Genomic DNA, 20,761 nt, shown 5'->3' on the forward strand with positions numbered 1-20,761 from the left:
ACACGCATAGTTTGATTTAATCTTCGGTAGATGGTCGGAAACGGAAATTATGAGTACTTAATACTGACTAATGTTGACTATTGAAACCTATTGGTTGGCAAGGCTCATGGGACACAAAGTAACTTATTCACATAACTAAAGGCTATTCTTTGTAGATGATAATTCATATATGGATGGATCATATTACAGACCACCCCCTCCCCCCACCATCATAATATAATATACGCACGAGTGTTATGATGAGTAGTAGCCTTAATAAAACTGTGATCATGAACAACAAAACATATAACAATTTTATTAGTAATAAAAAAACCAATTGTGATAATTACACGTATAAACAAATGGCGCCCAACAACGAGAACATGTAACGATGAAAAAACGTCGAGGCGATATAAAAATACAATACATTTGTTTTTTTTTTTTTATATACATATAAGATCTTTTGTTTGCCAATAAATAACGGAATTGTAATTTTGTAATATTCAGCTAAGGGAGAGGCAACAAAAAAAAAAAAACATTGACCTTGTAACAATTCCCACAGCAAAAGTATGTGCGTGTGTGATGTACCTCTTTGTGTGCCAGTTTATTCTTTATTTGGGCATGAAACTATTTGAAAAATAAAATAACAACAACAACAAAATATATGTTAAGTCTTATCGCAGAACAAACTAATGATGGCAGCCGAAAACACACAAAACAAATCAATGTAAATAACCTTAAGTGGGGCCATATAAATTTGTGTAATGATCACTACTAAACGCCAGATAAAAGTTGACGAACTCCGTAGCAGAAAATTAAATATTTCAGGCGTCGACACATACATATGTATGTAAATCATAAAATTTTTATAAAAAGCAACATTTGTTCGAGCTGAAATTAATTTTTTATTATTAGTCCCATTGGAGTGTAGATCGATTAGAATTTGAAAATAGTTTTTCCAATTGGCTAATTTTTTTTTTTTGGCTCACTGTGTCAAAGAACAAAACCCTGGGGTATAGCCATAACCGGTGATAGAGGAGAGCTCTCGATGGGTTTATAAATTAATTCGAATTATACGCGCAGAGAAGGAGTATGATCACCTCAAAAATATTTCAAGAGCAAAATGGGCGAGGAACATAGAACAAACATAAAATGCTTGTCGAAATCAGAAATGTAATTTCCGAGAATATAACATTCATGTTCTCCATCAAAAATTAATTTTTGCTCTTGAAGCTGGTTTCAGGTGATCATATAGATTTTGCCTTCATTTAGCATTTTGTCCGGAAAATTAACTTTATAGGTTATTTTCTAAAAAAGGAGGCAAAAGTGCAAAAAGGCTTCGAATTCTGTTGTGATAGAAGCACTCATAGAGGCAAATTGCGGGCATTTTCAGCACTGCCGACAAACGAGTGCTGCGATTGCCCTGTTTGCTCCTTTGAATCCTATTCTGCCCGCTGAAATTATAGCATTTTTTTAGGTTACTGGGACCATTTTAAAAATCTATACAGACAAAATGAAGGCAAAGCTCTTTTTTAAAGAAAAGAAAACACCATAAGTATATTCCCTCCCGTAATTGTTTTACAGTTTTCCAGATACGCTTACACTTACAAATCCTGATTTTCCCAGCATTTGTGTATGGGTTTTTCTTGTTTTTTTTTTTTTGGTCAATGAGCTTTGTTGTTTTTTTTTTTATCAATGAGTCCATTTCAAATATCATCTCAATGATAGGGATCTTCATTCTCATTACCGAGTTAAAAACAGTGTTGCCAGTATCGTTCAGAGTCTTGTACCCAAAGTAGGGCGTTTTCGTTCCCCATATTGTGCATACATTTTTTTACAAGTTTTTATGAAAAAAATGAAGCAATAGACTCTGCTGTAGAAAGTAGAAAGTAAGCTATAACATAACACAACACCAGTAGACCGGTGATCGTCTTCCAAATGCTCGAGAAATGAAAATGAGAGTTCGATCCCCAAGTATTTATGAACGAAAATTTGCTTCTAAATACTCAAGTAATAGAATTGGACGGTAGATCAATATGAAAGTGAGTCATTATGATCTTTTCCATATTTATTGGATATATTGGGATATGTTCCGATATTCGGAGTCGCAAATCCCAAAATTTTCGTTTGGTAATATTTTCTTAACCCTAAAACGTTCAAATTTAATTTTTGAGCACAAGGTTCCCTTTGATAAGAAGTTCAAATACAAATTTAATTTATGTCCGATAGTATTTTAATTTTTTTTAATTTGTATGAAGACTAAATTCTTGAGATTTGCGGTTCCGAATATCGGAACATGGGGGGTAGTCCAAATCGAGTCCTCATGGAATGATTTCACAATTTTGGAGTAAATTATAAATGAGCGCTTGAGCCCTCAAAATAAAAACCCTATTTCTAATTGCTCCATTTCCACCCCTTTCTATGCACAGAAAAAAAATTTCACGGAATTTTTCCAATTAAAATATTGAGTTTTAATATTAAATTAAATTAAAAATGTAATTGATTCAACAAATTTTTTAATTGAAATAAAAATCAATCACACAAATTAATAGTATCAATTAATTTTTTAATTGGATCAATTAATTTTTCAATTGATACTATCATTTCTGTGATTGAATACATTTCAAATAAAATATTAATTAGATCAATTAATTTCGTGATTGAAACAGAAAAAAATGCCATGGAATAAAGAGGACCAAAGTTTCCTTTTTTATAGAATAGAATACAGATGAAAGCGACATTAACTACTCGTAGTCGATTTATCGACTTTCCAAGACACCGGTAAAATGGACATTATGCAATATTAGTTCTATTTACCCCCATTTTCATAAAGCTCCGTTAGTGTTCCGTTAACTAACCAGCTTTTAAACCGTATTATGGACGAAGCTGTCATCTTGCATATATATTCCATATGCCAGTTATGAACTTAACTGACGAAAATTTTTCAGTTAAAGTTAACTGGAGAGAAGATATTTGCAATTTACTTTCTGTTAACTGGCAGTTAAAGCCTAACGGAGCTACATGAAAATGGCCGTTAGTAGTTAATATACTAATAAAGATTCCTTACCTTAAAATATAACGAGCAAAAGGTTTATCTCCGTATATCCGTAGTGGGTATTTGTTATATTCCTTTTGTTTAGTTTAATGTAAATTAACATATATTTACTTATTACATATAACTATTTTTTTTTATGCAATTATGACAAAATTGCAGAAAATGCAGTTTCAAATTTAATTCAAAATGATAATTCGAATTATGAATGATTTGCATTTGAACTCTTATGCGGTATGCAATTTTTATTATTGTCTCCGAGACATGAAGTTTTTAATGTTGACATTATTATTATTGTTGTTGTAAATTCATTTTTTCTCATTGTTGTTGTGGTTGTTATTCAGTTGCAGATGCTGATAGAGCTGCTGTAACTGCTGATTTCTTTGACACTTTGGGGGAAATGAGATATTAATCTCCATTTTGTGTGGATCTTCGTTAGGTCTTTTTGAATTCGATGCTGGCAAGATGACGACAACGACGACATTAAGTATGCTTTATGAGATATAACATAGACACATACACACACACACAATATAACAAACAAAACAAAAGCAACACTAAACACTGAGTGATAATATCAAAACTTGCAATTGCTTGTAATTGGTAAATTTCATCACATTGTCCGTCCATACGTCCGTCTGCTGTCAGTTTGTCCATACGCGGCGGCGTATTACTTCACACAGAATATGTCGCTGCATAGGCGGCAGTACGTCATCGTTGCATTTTGCATTTTTGTTGTTGTTGCCGTTTTTTGCGAAATAAAACTGAGTTATGATATGAGGAGAAGTATGCGTATTTTAGATTTACATTGGTGGGTAACACTCAGTACCAGGCAACAAATACAGAAGTTATAGCCCAAGTAGGGATTTGGGGTATTTCAGAGCCTATAATGTGAGGGATTTTCACACGCATTACACTCATACACGATGTCGTCAATTGATAATTGGCAACAATTTAAATGGAAATTATGACAAACATATTCACAGATTTCACATAAAAATAATTCCTGGTATGCGCACTGATATTCCAATTCTTGATAATACACAGTAATAGGGTGACTTAAATGGGATTTTACCATTTACAACACAGCCAAGCCCTTACCCTTAAAATATATATATTTTTTATTTTTATATTCACGCCTCTTACAAATCGCTACCATTTTAAATGATTTCCTCAAAATGCATTACTTCGTGTCTAGCCCGCTGCAACCCGACGATCACTACTCATAGACGATTACAACGATCATTACTCATAGCTCCGTTAGGCAAACCGAAAGCGAAAGTAAACACAATTATTAAAGATTTTATTTTTGATCACTTTGTTTTAACTCTAAGCAAGCTACCTTATGGAGCAACAGATTTCTACTGAAAATATAAATAGAATATTTTTAAATTTTCCAAAAGAAAAATAGACAAAAATATCTCCACTATATAATGACGCCGTTGTGTTGTTCTGTCCGCGGTGACAGTTCACTGAGTCAAATTAACAAACAAAAAAAAAGCAGTTACTCAGTATGTGTGGTCAAACCATACATAAATAGGTACTACACACATTCTACCAACAACAACTACATTCGGGATACCATGTGTGTGAGAGAAAGAGCGGTATTTTTTTAATGATCGTCAAATGTGTACAATGAGTGTCATACAACGCTGGGACATGCAATGCTGCCATAATAGAATATTGTAAATCTATAATATCGTTATTTGATTGCTATGGGCTAGGGCTGTCACCCGGGATAAATTCCCTCCCCGGTTTTTTTGGAACGGGATATGTCCCGAATTCCGGGATTGTTTACTTTGAATCCCGGGAGTTTTCAGGATCCCGAAAAAATAATTCCAATTTGTTAAAATTGTGGGTTCTTATGATTGTTTATTAAATAAATTGGAGTCTTCACTCAATGTAAACGGTTCTTAGATTTCATACCCGACAAATTGAGTTAATAAACATTTATGGTACACCACACTGAAAAAACTGTGAACCCACTTTCGGTTAATTTTAGAAAATTTTGAATAGTTTTAGAAAATTTTAACTAAACAGTATTACAAACGCTGGCATCACGGCGATGTCATAAAAATAAGTAAATATTTATCGACAAATTCAAGAAAATTTATTGGACATAATTAAGTTTTTTCACTTGTTAAAGAAAATTTTGTAGTTTGAAGATATTGATTTATTGATTTGAAAATATTGGAGTTCAAAATTGCAAGAATGTCTTTAGTGACATACGAAGTTCATGATGAACGCATTTGTAGTAAAATTTACAAATTTAAAGAAATAATGAACTATTTTGTGGAAGACACCAATTTAGTTAATCTTTACACTTCCTTTGTGTATATTTTTTTCTCGGTTTTAGTTAATTTAACTAATGTACGCAAAAAATTATTAGAGTAAAGGAAACTTTCTCCAAACATAATAATTCCATGAAAGAAGATAAAGTTAAATTGGCTTTAGTGAAATAGAGAGTTCACTTTTTTTTGAGTGCATACTTGAGGTATACAAAACAGCACAATTTCATCAAAAATCGAAGTAAACGATAAGGTCCTTGGATGAGGTCATGTGAAATGGAATTCGTGCCATATAAAATAAAAAGCAATGATAAAAGGTTCGTCGAAAATATGACAAGATCGCGATTATCTGATAAAAATTTGGATGCATTGATATTTTTACTTAAATCGAAGTACAAAAGGATTATCACAAGTATAAGAAAATACGCCTAATATTGTTTTGGTGTGTAAAATAGCTATATGAAATGGCTTTTTTAATTTATTTTTTTTTCATAATATTTTTGTTTTTCTTTTCTTTACAATGTTGAGTTGGAGTAAGTGTTCGTTAAGTATTATAGGAATTTAAACTTGCGTTTTAATTTACTCTTAACATATGTTCTTTTGTTGTTGTTTTTTTTTTTTTTATAACAACATTGAATTAAACTAAATAGGTTTAATGTATAACAATTTTTTGGCGCTGTAGATTGTTATTACTTAAAATATTTGAAGGATCCCGGAAAATCCCGATTCTATATTTTGAAATCCCGAATTCCGGGATTTATAAAAATCGATCACGAATGACAGCCCTACTATTGCCCTTTTACATCAAAAGGGGGGGTTTAATAGTTTTACATAACTTTTTAATAGATTTTGACTAGAATCAACCGTCGTTTTTGATCAAAAGTTAATTAATCGATCCACAACAGCAATAATATGAGGTTAGTCGATTTTGAAAATATCGATATTTTATCGGAATATAATAGAAGGATGATCCGTATATGTATTTAAAATTGTTTAACATTCCCAACAGGAAACTTTTGCAAATTGCCACTCACGAAGCTATCATAGGACTGGTACCAATGCTCCAGTTTATGGCGATTTTTAAGACCATAGTCATTCTATGGCTTAAAAAGGTTTTCATTTCCATACATCTAAATTTACCATATAAGTCCTTGATTTTAATTTTCCTGTGACAGTGTCTGCAATCTCGTAGTTTTTTTCCTTATATCAACGCGCGAACTTTCATCGTAATAATTCATAGACAAAATATCCGAAAATGCTACTATGCATGAAATCAAGTCGAAATACTATGCTTTGACACTAACTGTAACTCTAAGCCACCTACTATGAAATAATGAGGGAGACCATTATGCATTACTCAGCTTTTCTGCTGTTGTGTTTTGTGAAGAGAGTATGAACGAAGAAAATGAAGAAGAGAAATAGTCTATTTACAAAGCTGATGATGTCTACAAATACATGCATAAACACCTAATGTATAATTATGTATGAGAGGGGATGTGTACTCGCATTGTGTAAATCATCATTCATTCATACTTTATTCAGTGTCGTCGCCGTCGTTCTCGTTCATTGCCCATTGTCATGTAAGATACATCAAAAAAATATCTGCATAGATTCATTTTGTAAATAAATGTAAGTGTAGGCTATAGGCTTACATATGCGAGAATATATACTATTTTTATTTTCCAAAAGATCAAAGAAGGTATAAACGATTATTGACTTTGGACGTTCATTTGTTTAAGTGGAAGCTCTCAAGTCAATACTTGATATATACTAAGCTTCAAATCCCTAGATAGTTGAGTGCCTCGATGTTCAAGGGATAAAAGTATTTTGTTTGTATGTTTCTTACTATTTCTACATCTGACCCCACATCCCCTTTCTTTTAGGTGTACGCCACAGTTCTTTTAACTCAGTGTATAACTGATAAACTTAATATTCTATCTCTATTTTCTGTATTTTTTAGTTGCATAAACCTAAAGTTTAAAGACATACACTCGTGCAGCTACGAATCTTATGTAAAGTAAGTACGAACTCTCATCTCTGGCCCCTACAAACAACAACAAATGCACGAGATACAATTGAAAAATATTATTTCAATTGTGCGTAACATGAGTAAGTCATACGAGGGCAGTAAAACTATCTACAGTTTTTGGTATCCATTCCAAACACATACATACATACATATATATACCGCATACGCAAAGATATTTATTTTTTGAGTGTAGATAATAGTGTGGTGGCAATGTTGGTTAATGACTTCCTAGGGATGGGGGAATTATGCTACAAACGATGTCAGAAATGTTTAAGGGAATCAATCACCTTATAGAAGTATAGTTCAGAACACTTTTGTGCAAGGTACAGTTGATTTTTTCCGCTGATCTTCTTATGTATTAGAAAGCAAGTAGAGGAATACATTCCAACTAAAACCTAATCATGAAATATTTAACATAAAATACAAAACATGATAATGACGGCGATGATTAAGTTTTTTGACGGAGAAGAAATTTTGGTCGAAATTTATGGACCTCAAATTAGACTCACTTACGGTATCGTGACACTGGACAAATATTTGACAGAACTCAAAAAATTCGTCGCCACAGCCAAACCAGCAGTTTTAACTCATATCGGATATATAACATCACTGTAGGATTATTTTCTAAAAACAACCAGATATTTCGAAAATGGTTCTGAAAAAATGTTTGACACTCATTTTGGTCAAACATTTGACTAGTGTGACCATAGCCTTAGACTATTCAGTCCATTGTGGTGAAATTCTCTCTTGTCACTGTGTGCTGCCTGATTCCATGTTTAGCTCAATGACAAGAGTCTTCCTTTTTATAGCCGAGTCCGAGCGATGTTTCACATTACGATGAATCACTCACAAATGTCACCAGCATTCCTGAGAGAGGATAATCCTCCGCTGAAAAATTTGTTGGGGTTAGGTCGAAACTGAGATTGAAAAAACATTCATAGAATGTTTGTCTATAAAGAAAATTTTCATTGAAATTTTGTCTTTTGGGAAAATTTCATGGAATTTTTGTTTTTAGAGAAAATTTCATGGAAATTTTGTCTTTAGAGAAAAATTTATAGACATTTTCTCTTTAGAGAAAAATTTATAGAAATTTTGTCTTTAGAGAGAATTTTATAGAAGTTTTGTCTTTGGATAAAATCTCATAGAAATCTTGTCTTTAGAGCAAAATTTCTTAGAAATCTTTTCTTTAGTGCTAAATTTCGTAGAAATCTTGTCTTTAGAGAAAATTTCAATGAAATTTTGTGTTGAGAAAAAATTTCATAGAAATTTGGTTTTAGGGAAAATGTCGTAGAAATTTTGTCTTTAGAGAAATATTTATAGACATTTTGACTTTAGAGAAAATTTCATAGAAGATTTGTCTTTAGATAAAATCTCATAGAAATCTTGTCTTTAGAGCAAAATTTCATAGAAGATTTGTCTTTAGAGCAAAATTTCATAGAAATCTTGTCTTTAGAGAAAATTTCAACGAAATTTTGTATTGAGAGAAAATTTCACAGCTATTTTGTCTTTTTGGAAAATGTCATGGAAATTGTATCTTTGTATCTTTTATAGAAATTTTGTATTTAGAGAAAATTTAATAGTAATTTCTTAGAAATTTTATCTTTAGAGAATATTTTATAGAAATTTTTGTTCGAAACAATTTCATAGAAATTTGGTCATTAGAGAAAATTTCATAGAAATGTTTGCTTTAATTTTATAAAAAAATTGACTTTAGAGAAAATTGTTGCTTTAATTTCATAAAAATTGACTTTAGAGAAAATTTCAATGACATTTTTTCTTTCATAGAAATTTTGGCTTTAGAGAAAGTTTTTTAGAAATTTTGTGCTGCAAGAAAAAGTTTATGATGTTGGGTCGAAATTGGGATTGAAAAAAAATCAAAGAAACTATGTCTTTAGAGAAAATTTCATAGATTTTTTTAGAGAACATTTCACAGAAATTTTGTATTTAGAGAAAATTTCAATAAATTTTTTTTTCTTATAGAAAATTTCAATGAATTTTTTTTTTCTTATAGATAATTTCATAGAAACTTTGTCTTCAGAGAAAATTTCATAGAAATTTTTTGATGTTCGGTCGAAATTGGGATTGAAAAAAAATTAAACAAACTTTGTCTTTAGAGAAAATTTCATAGAAATTTTTTGATGTTCGCTCGAAATTGGGATTGAAAAAAAAATCAAATAAATTTTGTCTTCACAGAAAATTTCATAGAAATTTTGTTTTTTAGAGAACATTTCATAGAAATTTTGTCTTTAGAGAAAATTAAACATTTTTTTCTGATTCAATCACGAAATTAATTGAACCAATTGATTTTTTAATTGAAATGTCTTCAATCACGAAAATTATAGTATCAATCACAGTTTTGGTTGGGCATAAGAAAATATTTGATTAAAAAATTGATTTAATTTATAAATTTCAATTAATTAAAAGTTTTAATTGAAGTTGATTGCAAAGCTCAATTAATTTTTTTAATTAAAAGCGTAACTATTTTCAATTACTTTCTTATCTGACTTTGTGTTTTTAGTAAGATAAAAAATTGATTGTTTAAAATAATTTTTTATTTAAAAAATCCATCACTTTACTAATTGACTTAGTCTTCCGAGTTTGACTAAAAAGTTAATTGTATCAATTAAGTTTTTAATTAAAAACTTAAACATTTTCATGCATTGACTTAATTAACTTTGTATTTCTATCTTGATTACAATTGTTGTAAAATAACTGTATCAATTAATTTATTAATTGAAACAATTTTCAACTTCAACCAATATTTTGGTGATATATTTTTCTGTGTGGGCTTAATTTTACTCACTTTCAAATCATATACATCGTAATGGTAACTTTAATTTTCAAGTTTCAATTAAAGGCCAGCCAATTATCGTTATTGTAGTCTTTTGGTCACAATTTTTCGTTTATATAAAATAAAGAGAAATCTACAGGAACTAAAGACTGCCATTTATATCTGTTAACAATCATAAACGAATCATTTTACTGTGTGTAATAGGCATCTATTTATAGATACTAGCTATCGATAATTGAAATCAATTGTAAACTTTTTTTTTCATTAAATTCCCCAAAACAAGATTTGCTCACAAGGCATTTGAACAGTTAAAATGATATTTATCTATAAATAGCACTATTATGCGAATCCATAAATATGCACATAATACGATTTAATGTCGGTATGTCGGTGTTTTGATTTAGTCCAATTACAACTATCTCTTAAAACAGATCACCAACGAGATTAATATGAGCTCAATGTAAACCACATTTTTGGAGCAATTAAATACGAAAAATTGTGGTTAGACAGACAGTAACCATTGGTTATACAGGCAGTCAGTCAGAGCAGTGGAATGTCACTAAGGCATGTTGAAGTGAATTGAAATAGATTACAATTAAGTTTATTTGGATTTGCAGCAATATGAGCAAGCATTAAAGATTTACAAAAAAACCGTATAAAAATTTATGAATGCAGTCCGGCTAATACAAAGTGTTACCAAGTTCACACTGGTATCACGGTGGTCACAGTTATTAGAATTCTACCAAACATGTAGATACTTTACAGCTTGGTAGATTGGAAGAAATTTTAATGTTTTGGTTGATTTGGCAATTCATAAATAGCAATAAATTTTTGACAAAATTGTCTATAGAAATAAAATTTTGAAAAAAATGTCTATAGAAATAAAATGTTGACAAAATTTTCTATAGAAAAAAAATGTTGACAAAATTCTCTATAAAAAAAAAATGTTGATAAAATTTTCTATAGAAATAAAATTTTGACAAAATTTTCTATAGAAATAAAATGTTGACAAAATTTTCTATAGAAATGAAATTTTGGCAACATTTTCTACAGAAATAAAATTTTGGCAAAATTTTCTATACAAATAAAATTTTGACTAAATTTTCTATAGAAATAAAATTTTGACAAAATTTTCAATGGAAATAAAATTTTGACAAAATTTTGTATAGGAATAAAATTTTGACAAAATTTTCTATAGAAAAAAATGTTGGCAAAATTTTTTATAGAAATAAAATTTTGACAAAATTTTCTATAGAAATAAAATTTTGACAAAAGTTTCTATATAAATAAAATTTTGACAAAGTTTTCTATAGAAATAAAATTTTGACAAAATTTTCTATAGAAATAAAATTTTGACAAAATTTTCTATAGAAATAAAATTTTGACAAAATTTTCTATAGAAATAAAATTTTGGCAAAATTTTCTATAAAAATAAAATTTTGGCAAAATTTTCTATAAAAATAAAATTTTGACAAAATTTTCTATAGAAATAAAATTTTGACAAAATTTTCTATAGAAATAAAATTTTGACAAAATTTTCTATAGAAATAAAATTTTGACAAAATTTTCTATAGAAATAAAATTTTGACAAAATTTTCTATAGAAATAAAATTTTGACAAAATTTTCTATAGAAATAAAGTTTTGACAAAATTTTCTACAGGCAAAATTTTCTATAGAAATAAAATTTTGACAAAGTTTTCTATAGAAATAAAATTTTGACAAAATTTTCTATAGACAAAATTTTGAAAAAAAAAATCTAAAGAAATAAAATTTTGACAAAATTTTCTATAGAAATAAAATTTTGACAAAATTTTCAATAGAAAAAAATTTTGACAAAATTTTCTATAAAAATAAAATTTTGACAAAATTTTCTATAGAAATAAAAATTTTACAATATTTTCTATAGAAAAAAAAAATTTAAAAAAAAAATTCTATAGAAATAAAATTTAAAAAAAATTTTCTACAGAAATAAAATTGTGACCAAATTTTCTATAGAAATAACATTTTGACAACATTTTCTATAGCAAATAAAATTCTATAAATTTTGACAAAATTTTCTATAGAAATAAAATTTTGAAAAAAATTTTGACAAAACTTTGTATAGAAAACAAATTTTTGCAAAATTTTCTATAAAAATAAAATTTTGACAAAATTTTCTATAGAAATAAAATTTTGACAAAATTTTCTATAGAAATAAAATTTTGACAAAATTTTCTATAGAAATAAAATTTTGACAAAATTTTCTATAGAAATAAAATTTTGACAAAATTTTCTATAGAAATAAAATTTTGACAAAATTTTCTATAGAAATAAAATTTTGACAAAATTTTCTATAGAAATAAAATTTTGGCAAAATTTTCTATAAAAATAAAATTTTGGCAAAATTTTCTATAAAAATAAAATTTTGACAAAATTTTCTATAGAAATAAAATTTTGACAAAATTTTCTATAGAAATAAAATTTTGACAAAATTTTCTATAGAAATAAAATTTTGACAAAATTTTCTATAGAAATAAAATTTTGACAATATTTTCTATAGAAATAACATTTTGACAAAATTTTCTATAGAAATAACATTTTGACAAAATTTTCTATAGAAATAAAATTTTGACAAAAGTTTTCTATAGAAATAAAATTTTGACAAAATTTTCTATAGAAATTTTCTTTTACAAGTCAAAAAAAATATACTTACATATGTCTTATAAATTTTCTTGAATTTGTCGAAAAATATTTACTTATTTTTGTGAAATTGGCGTGAGATCTGCGTTTGTAATACAATCTAGTTAAAATGTTCTAAAATTAACCTAATTTTTCTAAAATGTACCCAAAATTTTCCTTAATTTTAGAGTTAATAAATTTTTTAATCACCCTAATATACACAAAACCATTACATATCTTTAATTGGAATTTTTATGAATCTCAGTTGAATATGTATAAGAATTGAAAGTAATTGTCAATATGTTAGTAATAGTTATGTTTTAAACTTTCATTTGCTAATATTTATCTAGATCTAGATCGAAGTACAAACATATCAAAAATTATCAGAAAATTGTGAACAATTTTCTCGTTGGATATGTACATGTTTGTTTTTAAATGTTTTTCTTTTTTGCTGCTGTTTGCTCTGTGTCTGTATTTTAATTAAATTTAAATTCTACTCGCCGCCTTCACATTCACATCGTGTTAATGGAAACGCGTCTAAATGTCTATTGTAACAGAATTACAGTCATCATAAATATTACAACAGCTATATGTGGCATACCGATACGGACGGACAAAAAGTAATAAAATGCCATTTTCCTTCCCGTTCGAGATCCATTATCCAATGCAAGCATTTGCAATTGTACAACTAAAGAAATTAATACAATTTATCACGACAAGATTACAGTTTCCTTCAGGCCGGGCATATTTGTAATTTTTTTTTGATCTACACCCGTTCGGAATTCATTGATATTCGTTGAGCGGCAGCTCTCTAGGCACCCACCCAGCATATGAAATGTTTTCATAAACTGTGAAATCTGTGCGATTTGAATAGAAAACGATTATGAATGAATACCTGACCGACCATTGCTAGTGGTGCTGGATAGAAAGATAAAATATCAATCAATTGAATCGTTACTTTCCAATGGATTCTAACGAAATAATTAATGTTGGAATTATTGAATGGAATCGTGTAAATGAACTCGTCTTAATCATATAAATTACACCCCATATTTCATATGAGTAATGTAGTGGGTTGGTACTTTTACCAAACAGAATGTTTAGAATTGAATGTGGGGAATGCATTTGGAAATTTCAAATCGAGGAATTTAAATGGCGGGAAATATGATATGACAAGTTATAGTAGTGGTTTCAAGGAAGTGGAAGTAGATCCTCGAGTTGTTATTAGAAAGTAGTTTGTTACTTTATAAAATAATAAGACTATATGACCTATACGGTAGTTGACATCAAGTGTTACAAAGTTCACACTCGTATATATTCCCTTAGAAAAGTCAACAAAAATATCATTGAATTTAAAAACGACGGCGGGAAATATGATATGACAAGTTATAGTAGTGGTTTCAAGGAAGTGGAAGTAGATCCTCGAGTTGTTATTGGAAAGTAGTTTGTTACTTTATAAAATAATAAGACTATATGACCTATACGGTAGTTGACATCAAGTGTTACAAAGTTCACACTCGTATATATTCCCTTAGAAAAGTCAACAAAAAAATCATTGAATTTAAAAACGACCCTGCAAAAAAAATTTGGAAGTTATTCCACAAGCATTTCTTTTTAAGAGCATACCGGGATTCTCAATAAATTGTTTCCCACTTCCGATTAAGTTCTTTTGGAGAAGTCTTAGAAATTACGCTATTTGGCGGTTTAAAGTTTTAAAAATTTAAATTTTGGACAATTAAATGTCGCAAAAAAGAAAAACTGAAAATCAAAAAAAAGAAAATAAAATTAAAATGTTCACCTATGCAGGGATTTGAACCTGTGTCTCTTGACTTGTTTACTTATATGGAAGTTCTTTTGAGAATGGTTTGCAAATTACTACAATTTTAAATTTTTATTGAATATAAATGGAGAAAACTACACCCAAAGAAATTTGTTAGTAGGGACATCAGAAAAATCTGCTAAAACAGCAGAAAGTCTGCTGAAAAAGGGAAAGTAGTTATTGTTTACTGAATTAGGAAACATTTTCTGCTATTTTTTAAACTCGATTACACTAAAACATGTTTTAGTTTGGCTGAAACAAATAAAAATGTCAACTTAGGGGTTGTCGTAACACAATTAGAACATAATGTTTGCTGATCGCTAAACATTTTGTTTGCTGTTGTGCCTCAAAAATTGGGGAAAAATTTATAACCTAAAAATGTTATAAGTTGTTATTCGTTAGACCCTAAAGAACAAAAATATAATAGCAGACATCGACTGCTGTTTTTAACAGACTGTTTTCTATGAGTGTAAAAAATACGTTATTTGGTGGTCAAAAAGTCAAAATTTAAATTTTGAACAATTAAAATGTTTGTGTTACGATCATAACACAAACATTTTAATTTACGTTCCGACGCTTTGTGTTCAATGGTTCAACCCCCGGTCGGGGCGAAAGTTTTTTCAAATTGTAATAAGTATATACGGCCGTAAATTCGGCCGGGCCGAATCTCATGTACCCTCCACCATGGATTGCGTAGAAACTTCTACGAAAGACTGTCATCCACGAATCGAATTACTTGGGTTGTGGTAATACTTACCGATGGCAAGGTATCTTAAAACTTCTTAACATCGTCTTTTAAATTGTAAGTTAGTCCATACACTCAAAAAAAAGTGTACTTGGATCCAAAGATTTTGACCTTCCCTTAAGGATTTTGGTATTGATTCCGAGCGAAAGATGCGGCTTCTTTAAAATAAAGAAATTTTTTATCGACCTATCTGGCTTTAAATATAGGACCAATAAAATTAAAATTAAGATACAGACCTCATTTATCAATTTTTCATTCCCTTTTCGCGGTTTATTAATAAAGGTACTCACGAACAAACGAATGCCAGTTTAAAAATCAAAATTATAACGGATACTTCTAAGTAAAAAATGTTTTCTTAATTCCAAAAAAACTTTAAACCAAAAAACGCTAAAACCTTAAAATAAGTCTTAGCCTATATTTGAAGCGTTTTTATCTTAAATCTAAAGTTTCAATATTTCAGTTAATTTAAGGACAATTTCTTTAAATCGAAAATGTGTTTCTTTACTTTAAGGAAAATTAGCCTTTGTTCAAAGGCATTCGACTTTAATGGAGGGACGCAAATTCACAAGATTTGTGTCCTAAATTTAATGAAGAAAAATTTTGAAGCAAAGATTATAAACCTTATTTTAATTAAAATTCCATTATTTTAAAGAAATTTGTCCTTAATATTTTGTAAATTTCGCATCCTAAAATTTAAGTTGCATAATCTTTAATATCACGTAAATATTTTTTTCAGTGTACGTGGTATATGTTAGACCAAAAAGGTATATATAGGTAAGTCTACAAATAATTACGAACCGATATGAACTATTGCGCGGTAATTAGAGAGCCATAATTGATATATGGGGGTCACTTTATATGGGGCCTATATACAATTATGAACTGATATGGACCAATTTTTGTGTGATTGGGTATCGATTTATCTGAGCGCTATATATAATTATAGACCGATATGGACCTAGTTAGGCATGGTTGTTAGAGGCCATATACTAGCACAATGTACCACATTTCAAGTGAATCGGATGAAATTTGCTCCACCAAGAGGCTTCAAAGCCAAATCTGGGGATCGGTTTATATGGGGGCTATATATGACTAGGGACCGATATGGACCAATTTTGGCATGTTTGTTAAAGACCATATACTAACACCACGTACCAAATTTCAACCGTATCGGATGAATTTTTCTTCTTCAAAAGGCTCCGGAGATCAAATCTGGGGACCGGTTTATATGGGAGCTATATATAATTATCGACCGATATGGACCTATATTTGCATGGTTATTAGCGACTATATACAAACACTACGTACCAAATTTCAACCGGATCGGATAAATTTTGCTCCTCCAAGAGGCTCCGGAGGTCAAATCTGGGGACCGGTTTATATGGGGGCTATATATAATTACGGACTCATATGGACCTATTTTTGCATGGTTATTAAAGATTATATACGAACACCACGTACCAAATTTCAACCTGATCGGATGAGTTTTGCTCCTCCAAGAGTCTCCGGAGGTCAAATCTGGGGATCGGTTTATATGGGGCTATATATAATTATGGACTGATATGAACCAGCTCTTGCATGGTTCCATATACTTACACAACGTACCAAATTTCAACCGGATCGGATGAAATTTTCTTCTCTAAGAGGCTCCGCAATCCAAATCTGGGGGTCGGTTTATATGGGAAGCTATACGTAAAAGGGGTCCAATATGGCCCATTTGCAATATCATCTGACCTACATCAATAACAACTACTTATGCCAAGTTTCAAGTCGATAGCTTGTTTCGTTCGGAAATTAGCGTGATTCCAACAGACGGACGGACATGCTTAGATCGACTCAGAATTTCACCACGACCCAGAATGCATATATTTTATGGGGTCTTAGAACAACATTTCGATGTGTTACAAACGGAATGACAAAGTTAATAAGAATTAGATAATGAGAATATAAAAGTGTAAAACAAATATTGATAAAAATCATAAAGTGAAATGAACTTCCAAGGCACAACTTTTAAAGCAATGCCAAGGATCCAAAAACCAAGTACTTTCGTCCTATATAAAAATTCTTTGGAGGTGATCCAAGTTTGACTACTTCCAAGTTGGCGATGCAAACAACAATAATATTGAAAATGTATTTCAGATTTTTTAAGACAACTTGACCTCTATTCAAGAGGGTTTTCTTTTTTGGAAAAATATCCATGTTTTATTTTTTTATATTCATATATTTTTTATTTAATAAAAAAAGTATTTTTTACTCACCATCTTTGCTTGTTAATAAATTCAATTTAATATTCACCAATGTCCTAGTTAAAATATCTTCACTGAATGTTCTTCTGTCGCGAATGACACTTGATAATGCTATGATAACATAATCCCAGATACATGCAATATTTATACTTTTGGTCAAGATGACAAAACGAACACTCCACAATTGAAAATATAAAAGGCTGGATGCACTGTTTTTGATGGACCACTTTCAAAGGAATATTACCAATTGGCGCGCAGCGATAAATTATTCCTTTCGTAGTAGGAACCAAACAACTAAAGAATATAATTACATATTATAACAATACAATTGTCATTCTCAAAAGCAATGGAGGAATGAAATTCTCCGTTTGTTAACATGATTATAAGCTAGAAAATTAAAAGAAGTATATTTCAAACACAGAATCCTTGTAATAACCATAATAATAATGAGAGTACCAATTTCCAAACATTCATTCAATCAAATAGAAAATGTTAAGACTCTTCACTGAGGCAAAGTCGGTCACATACACAACGGGAGTGTGTCCATACATAAAAAAGATGCTAATGCAAATGATGATTACATTGTATGGATTGTCATTTTTTTCTAGTTATCGCGGTTGATTAGCTAACGAAAAAGGGGTAGTTGTGTGAAGGACCTTTTATTGGTGATGTTATTATTAACCCATATGCCTTGGTATACATCTTTAAGTTGGCAAAACCAAACGATATATTGTAAAATTATTGTATTGAAATAAAGTGCCAAAGATACTGTGAGATATATGTTTTACATAAGATTTACACCAATATATTAAGGAAAATGTTTCCATATATACACTCATAGAAAAAAGGCTGCTGAAAACAACAAACACTGACTGATGTTTTTTAGCAGACAAAAAACTGGTATTTTAGCAGTTTTTTTTTTTGCTAAAATAACAACTATTTTGGAACAGCAGACATACACACAAAAAAATTTCACGAAAAATTTTCCAATTAAAATTTTAATTGAGTTTTAAAAAATATTCAATTAAAAATTTAATTGATTCAACAAATTTTTTAATTGGAACAAAAATCAATTACAAAAATAATAGTATCAATTAATTTTTTAATTGGATCAATTAACTTTTTAATTGACCTTCAATTAATTTTTTAATTGATACTATCATTTCTGTGATTGAAGACATTTCAATTAAAAATTAATTGGATCAATTAATTTCGTGATTGAATCAGAAAAAAAATTTTTTGTGTGTACTGCTGAGTGTACTGACACTCAAAAAAAGTTTACTTGGATCCAAAGATTTTGACCTTCCCTTAAGGATTTTGGTATTGATTCCGAGCCAAAGATGCGGCTTCTTTAAAATAAAGACATTTTTCAGCGACCTATCTGGCTTTAAATCTAGGACCAATAAAATTAAAATTAGGATACAGATCTCATTTATCAAATTTTCATTCACTTTTCGCGGTTTATTAATAAAGGTACTCACGTACAAACAAATATCAGTTTAAAAATCAAAATTATAACGGGTACTTCAAAGTACAAAATGTTTTCTTAATTCCAAAAAACTTGAAACTAAAGATGCTAAATCCTCAAAATAAGTCTTAGCCTATATTTGAAGCGTTTTTATCTTAAATCTAAAGTTTCAATATTTCAGTTAATTTAAGGATAATTTCTTTACATCAAAAATGTGTTTCATTACTTTAAGGAAAATTAGTCTTAGTTCAAAGACATGCTACTTTAACGGAGGGACGCAAATTTTCAAAATTTGTGTCCTAAATTTAATGAAACCTATTTTTGAAACAAAGTTAATAAAACTTCATTTTAATTAAAATTTTATTATTTTAATATTTTGTAAATTTCGCATCCTAAAATTTAAGTTGCGTAATCTTTAATATCACGTAAATATTTTTTTCGGTGTAGTTTGTGGTTTTTCTTTTGCTGTTTCGAAATTATAAATTCTATCCGTACTATCTGATAATAGAAATACTGTTACAATAAGCCCAAAACAGTCGATTGGAACCCATTGGTCCTTTAAAAAAAACTTCAAACAATTCGTAATTTTTTCATTATGCAATAACGTTTGTAATCAAGTTGCCTTTTTATACCCACCACCATAGATTGGTGTTGGGGGTATAAGTTTGTTATTACGTTTGTAACACATTGAAATATCAATTTCCGACTATATAACGTATATATATTCTTGATCAGGGAGAAATTCTAAGTCGATATAACCATGTCCGTCTGTTGTAATCACGCTACAACTTTCAATAATGGCGCTATCGTCCTGCAATTTGGCACAGATTCGTTTTTTGTTTGCAGGCAGGTCAAGTTGACGATATAAACCCCATATAACCGACCCCCGATTTAGGGTCTTGGGCTTCTAGAAACCGTATTTTCTATCCGATTTGCCTGAAATTGCAAATCTAGAGGTATTTTAGGACCACAAATGGGAGTGCCGAAAATGGTGCTTATTAGTCCATGTTTTGGTATAGCCTCCATATAAACCGATCTCCCGATTTTATCGTTCCAGGTTTTGATATAACCCCCATATAAACCCACCCCCCGATTTGGGGTCTTGGGCTTCTAGAAACCCATTTTTGGCACAGATTCGTTTTTTGTTTGCAGGCAGGTCAAGTTGACGATATAAACCCCATATAACCGACCCCCCGATTTGGGGTCTTGGGTTTCTAGAAACCGTATTTTCTATCCGATTTGCCTGAAATTGCAAATCTAGAGGTATTTTAGGACCACAAATGGGTGTGCCGAAAATGGTGCTTATCGGTCTATTTTTTGGTATAGCCTCCATATAAACCGATCTCCCGATTTTATCGTTCCAGGTTTTGATATAACCCCCATATAACCGACCCCCCGATTTGGGGTCTTGGGCTTCTAGAAACCATATTTTCTATCCGCTTTGCTTGAAATTGCAAATCTAGAGGTATTTTAGGACCACAAATAGGTGTGGCCAAAAAGATGACTATCGTTTCTGGTTTTGGTATAGCCCCCATATAAACCGACTACCCGATTCTAGAAACCGTATTTTCAGTCCGCTTTAGCTAAAATTTGAAATATAGAGGTATTTTAGGACCACAAATTGGTGTGCCAAAAATTATGCCTATCGTTGCAGAATTTGGGGTATTTTAGGACAACAAATAGGT

The 20,761-nt window shown here is 29.9% G+C and overlaps 1 protein-coding gene across 4 annotated transcripts in view; it reads right to left on the reverse strand.

The window, feature by feature from the left end:
* ITP (ion transport peptide) overlaps window positions 1-20,761 on the reverse strand; it is a 115,183-nt gene that overhangs the window by 86,805 nt on the left and 7,617 nt on the right. Inside the window, exon 1 of one of the 4 annotated variants that reach the window (XM_075309274.1) lies at window positions 3,047-4,437. The exons of 2 other annotated variants lie outside the window; for them this stretch is intronic. Coding sequence is in view for 1 of the 2 variants with exons in the window: in XM_075309267.1 (XP_075165382.1) it covers window positions 17,621-17,623 (3 nt within the window). In the remaining variant the exon portion in view is untranslated. Of the gene's footprint in view, window positions 1-3,046; window positions 4,438-17,620; window positions 17,739-20,761 lie in introns of those variants that run through there. One more of the 4 variants, XM_075309267.1, reaches the window with a different exon arrangement.

This window comes from Haematobia irritans, chromosome 5, assembly GCF_050003625.1.
Source record: "Haematobia irritans isolate KBUSLIRL chromosome 5, ASM5000362v1, whole genome shotgun sequence".
NCBI classification, from domain to species: domain Eukaryota; kingdom Metazoa; phylum Arthropoda; class Insecta; order Diptera; family Muscidae; genus Haematobia; species Haematobia irritans.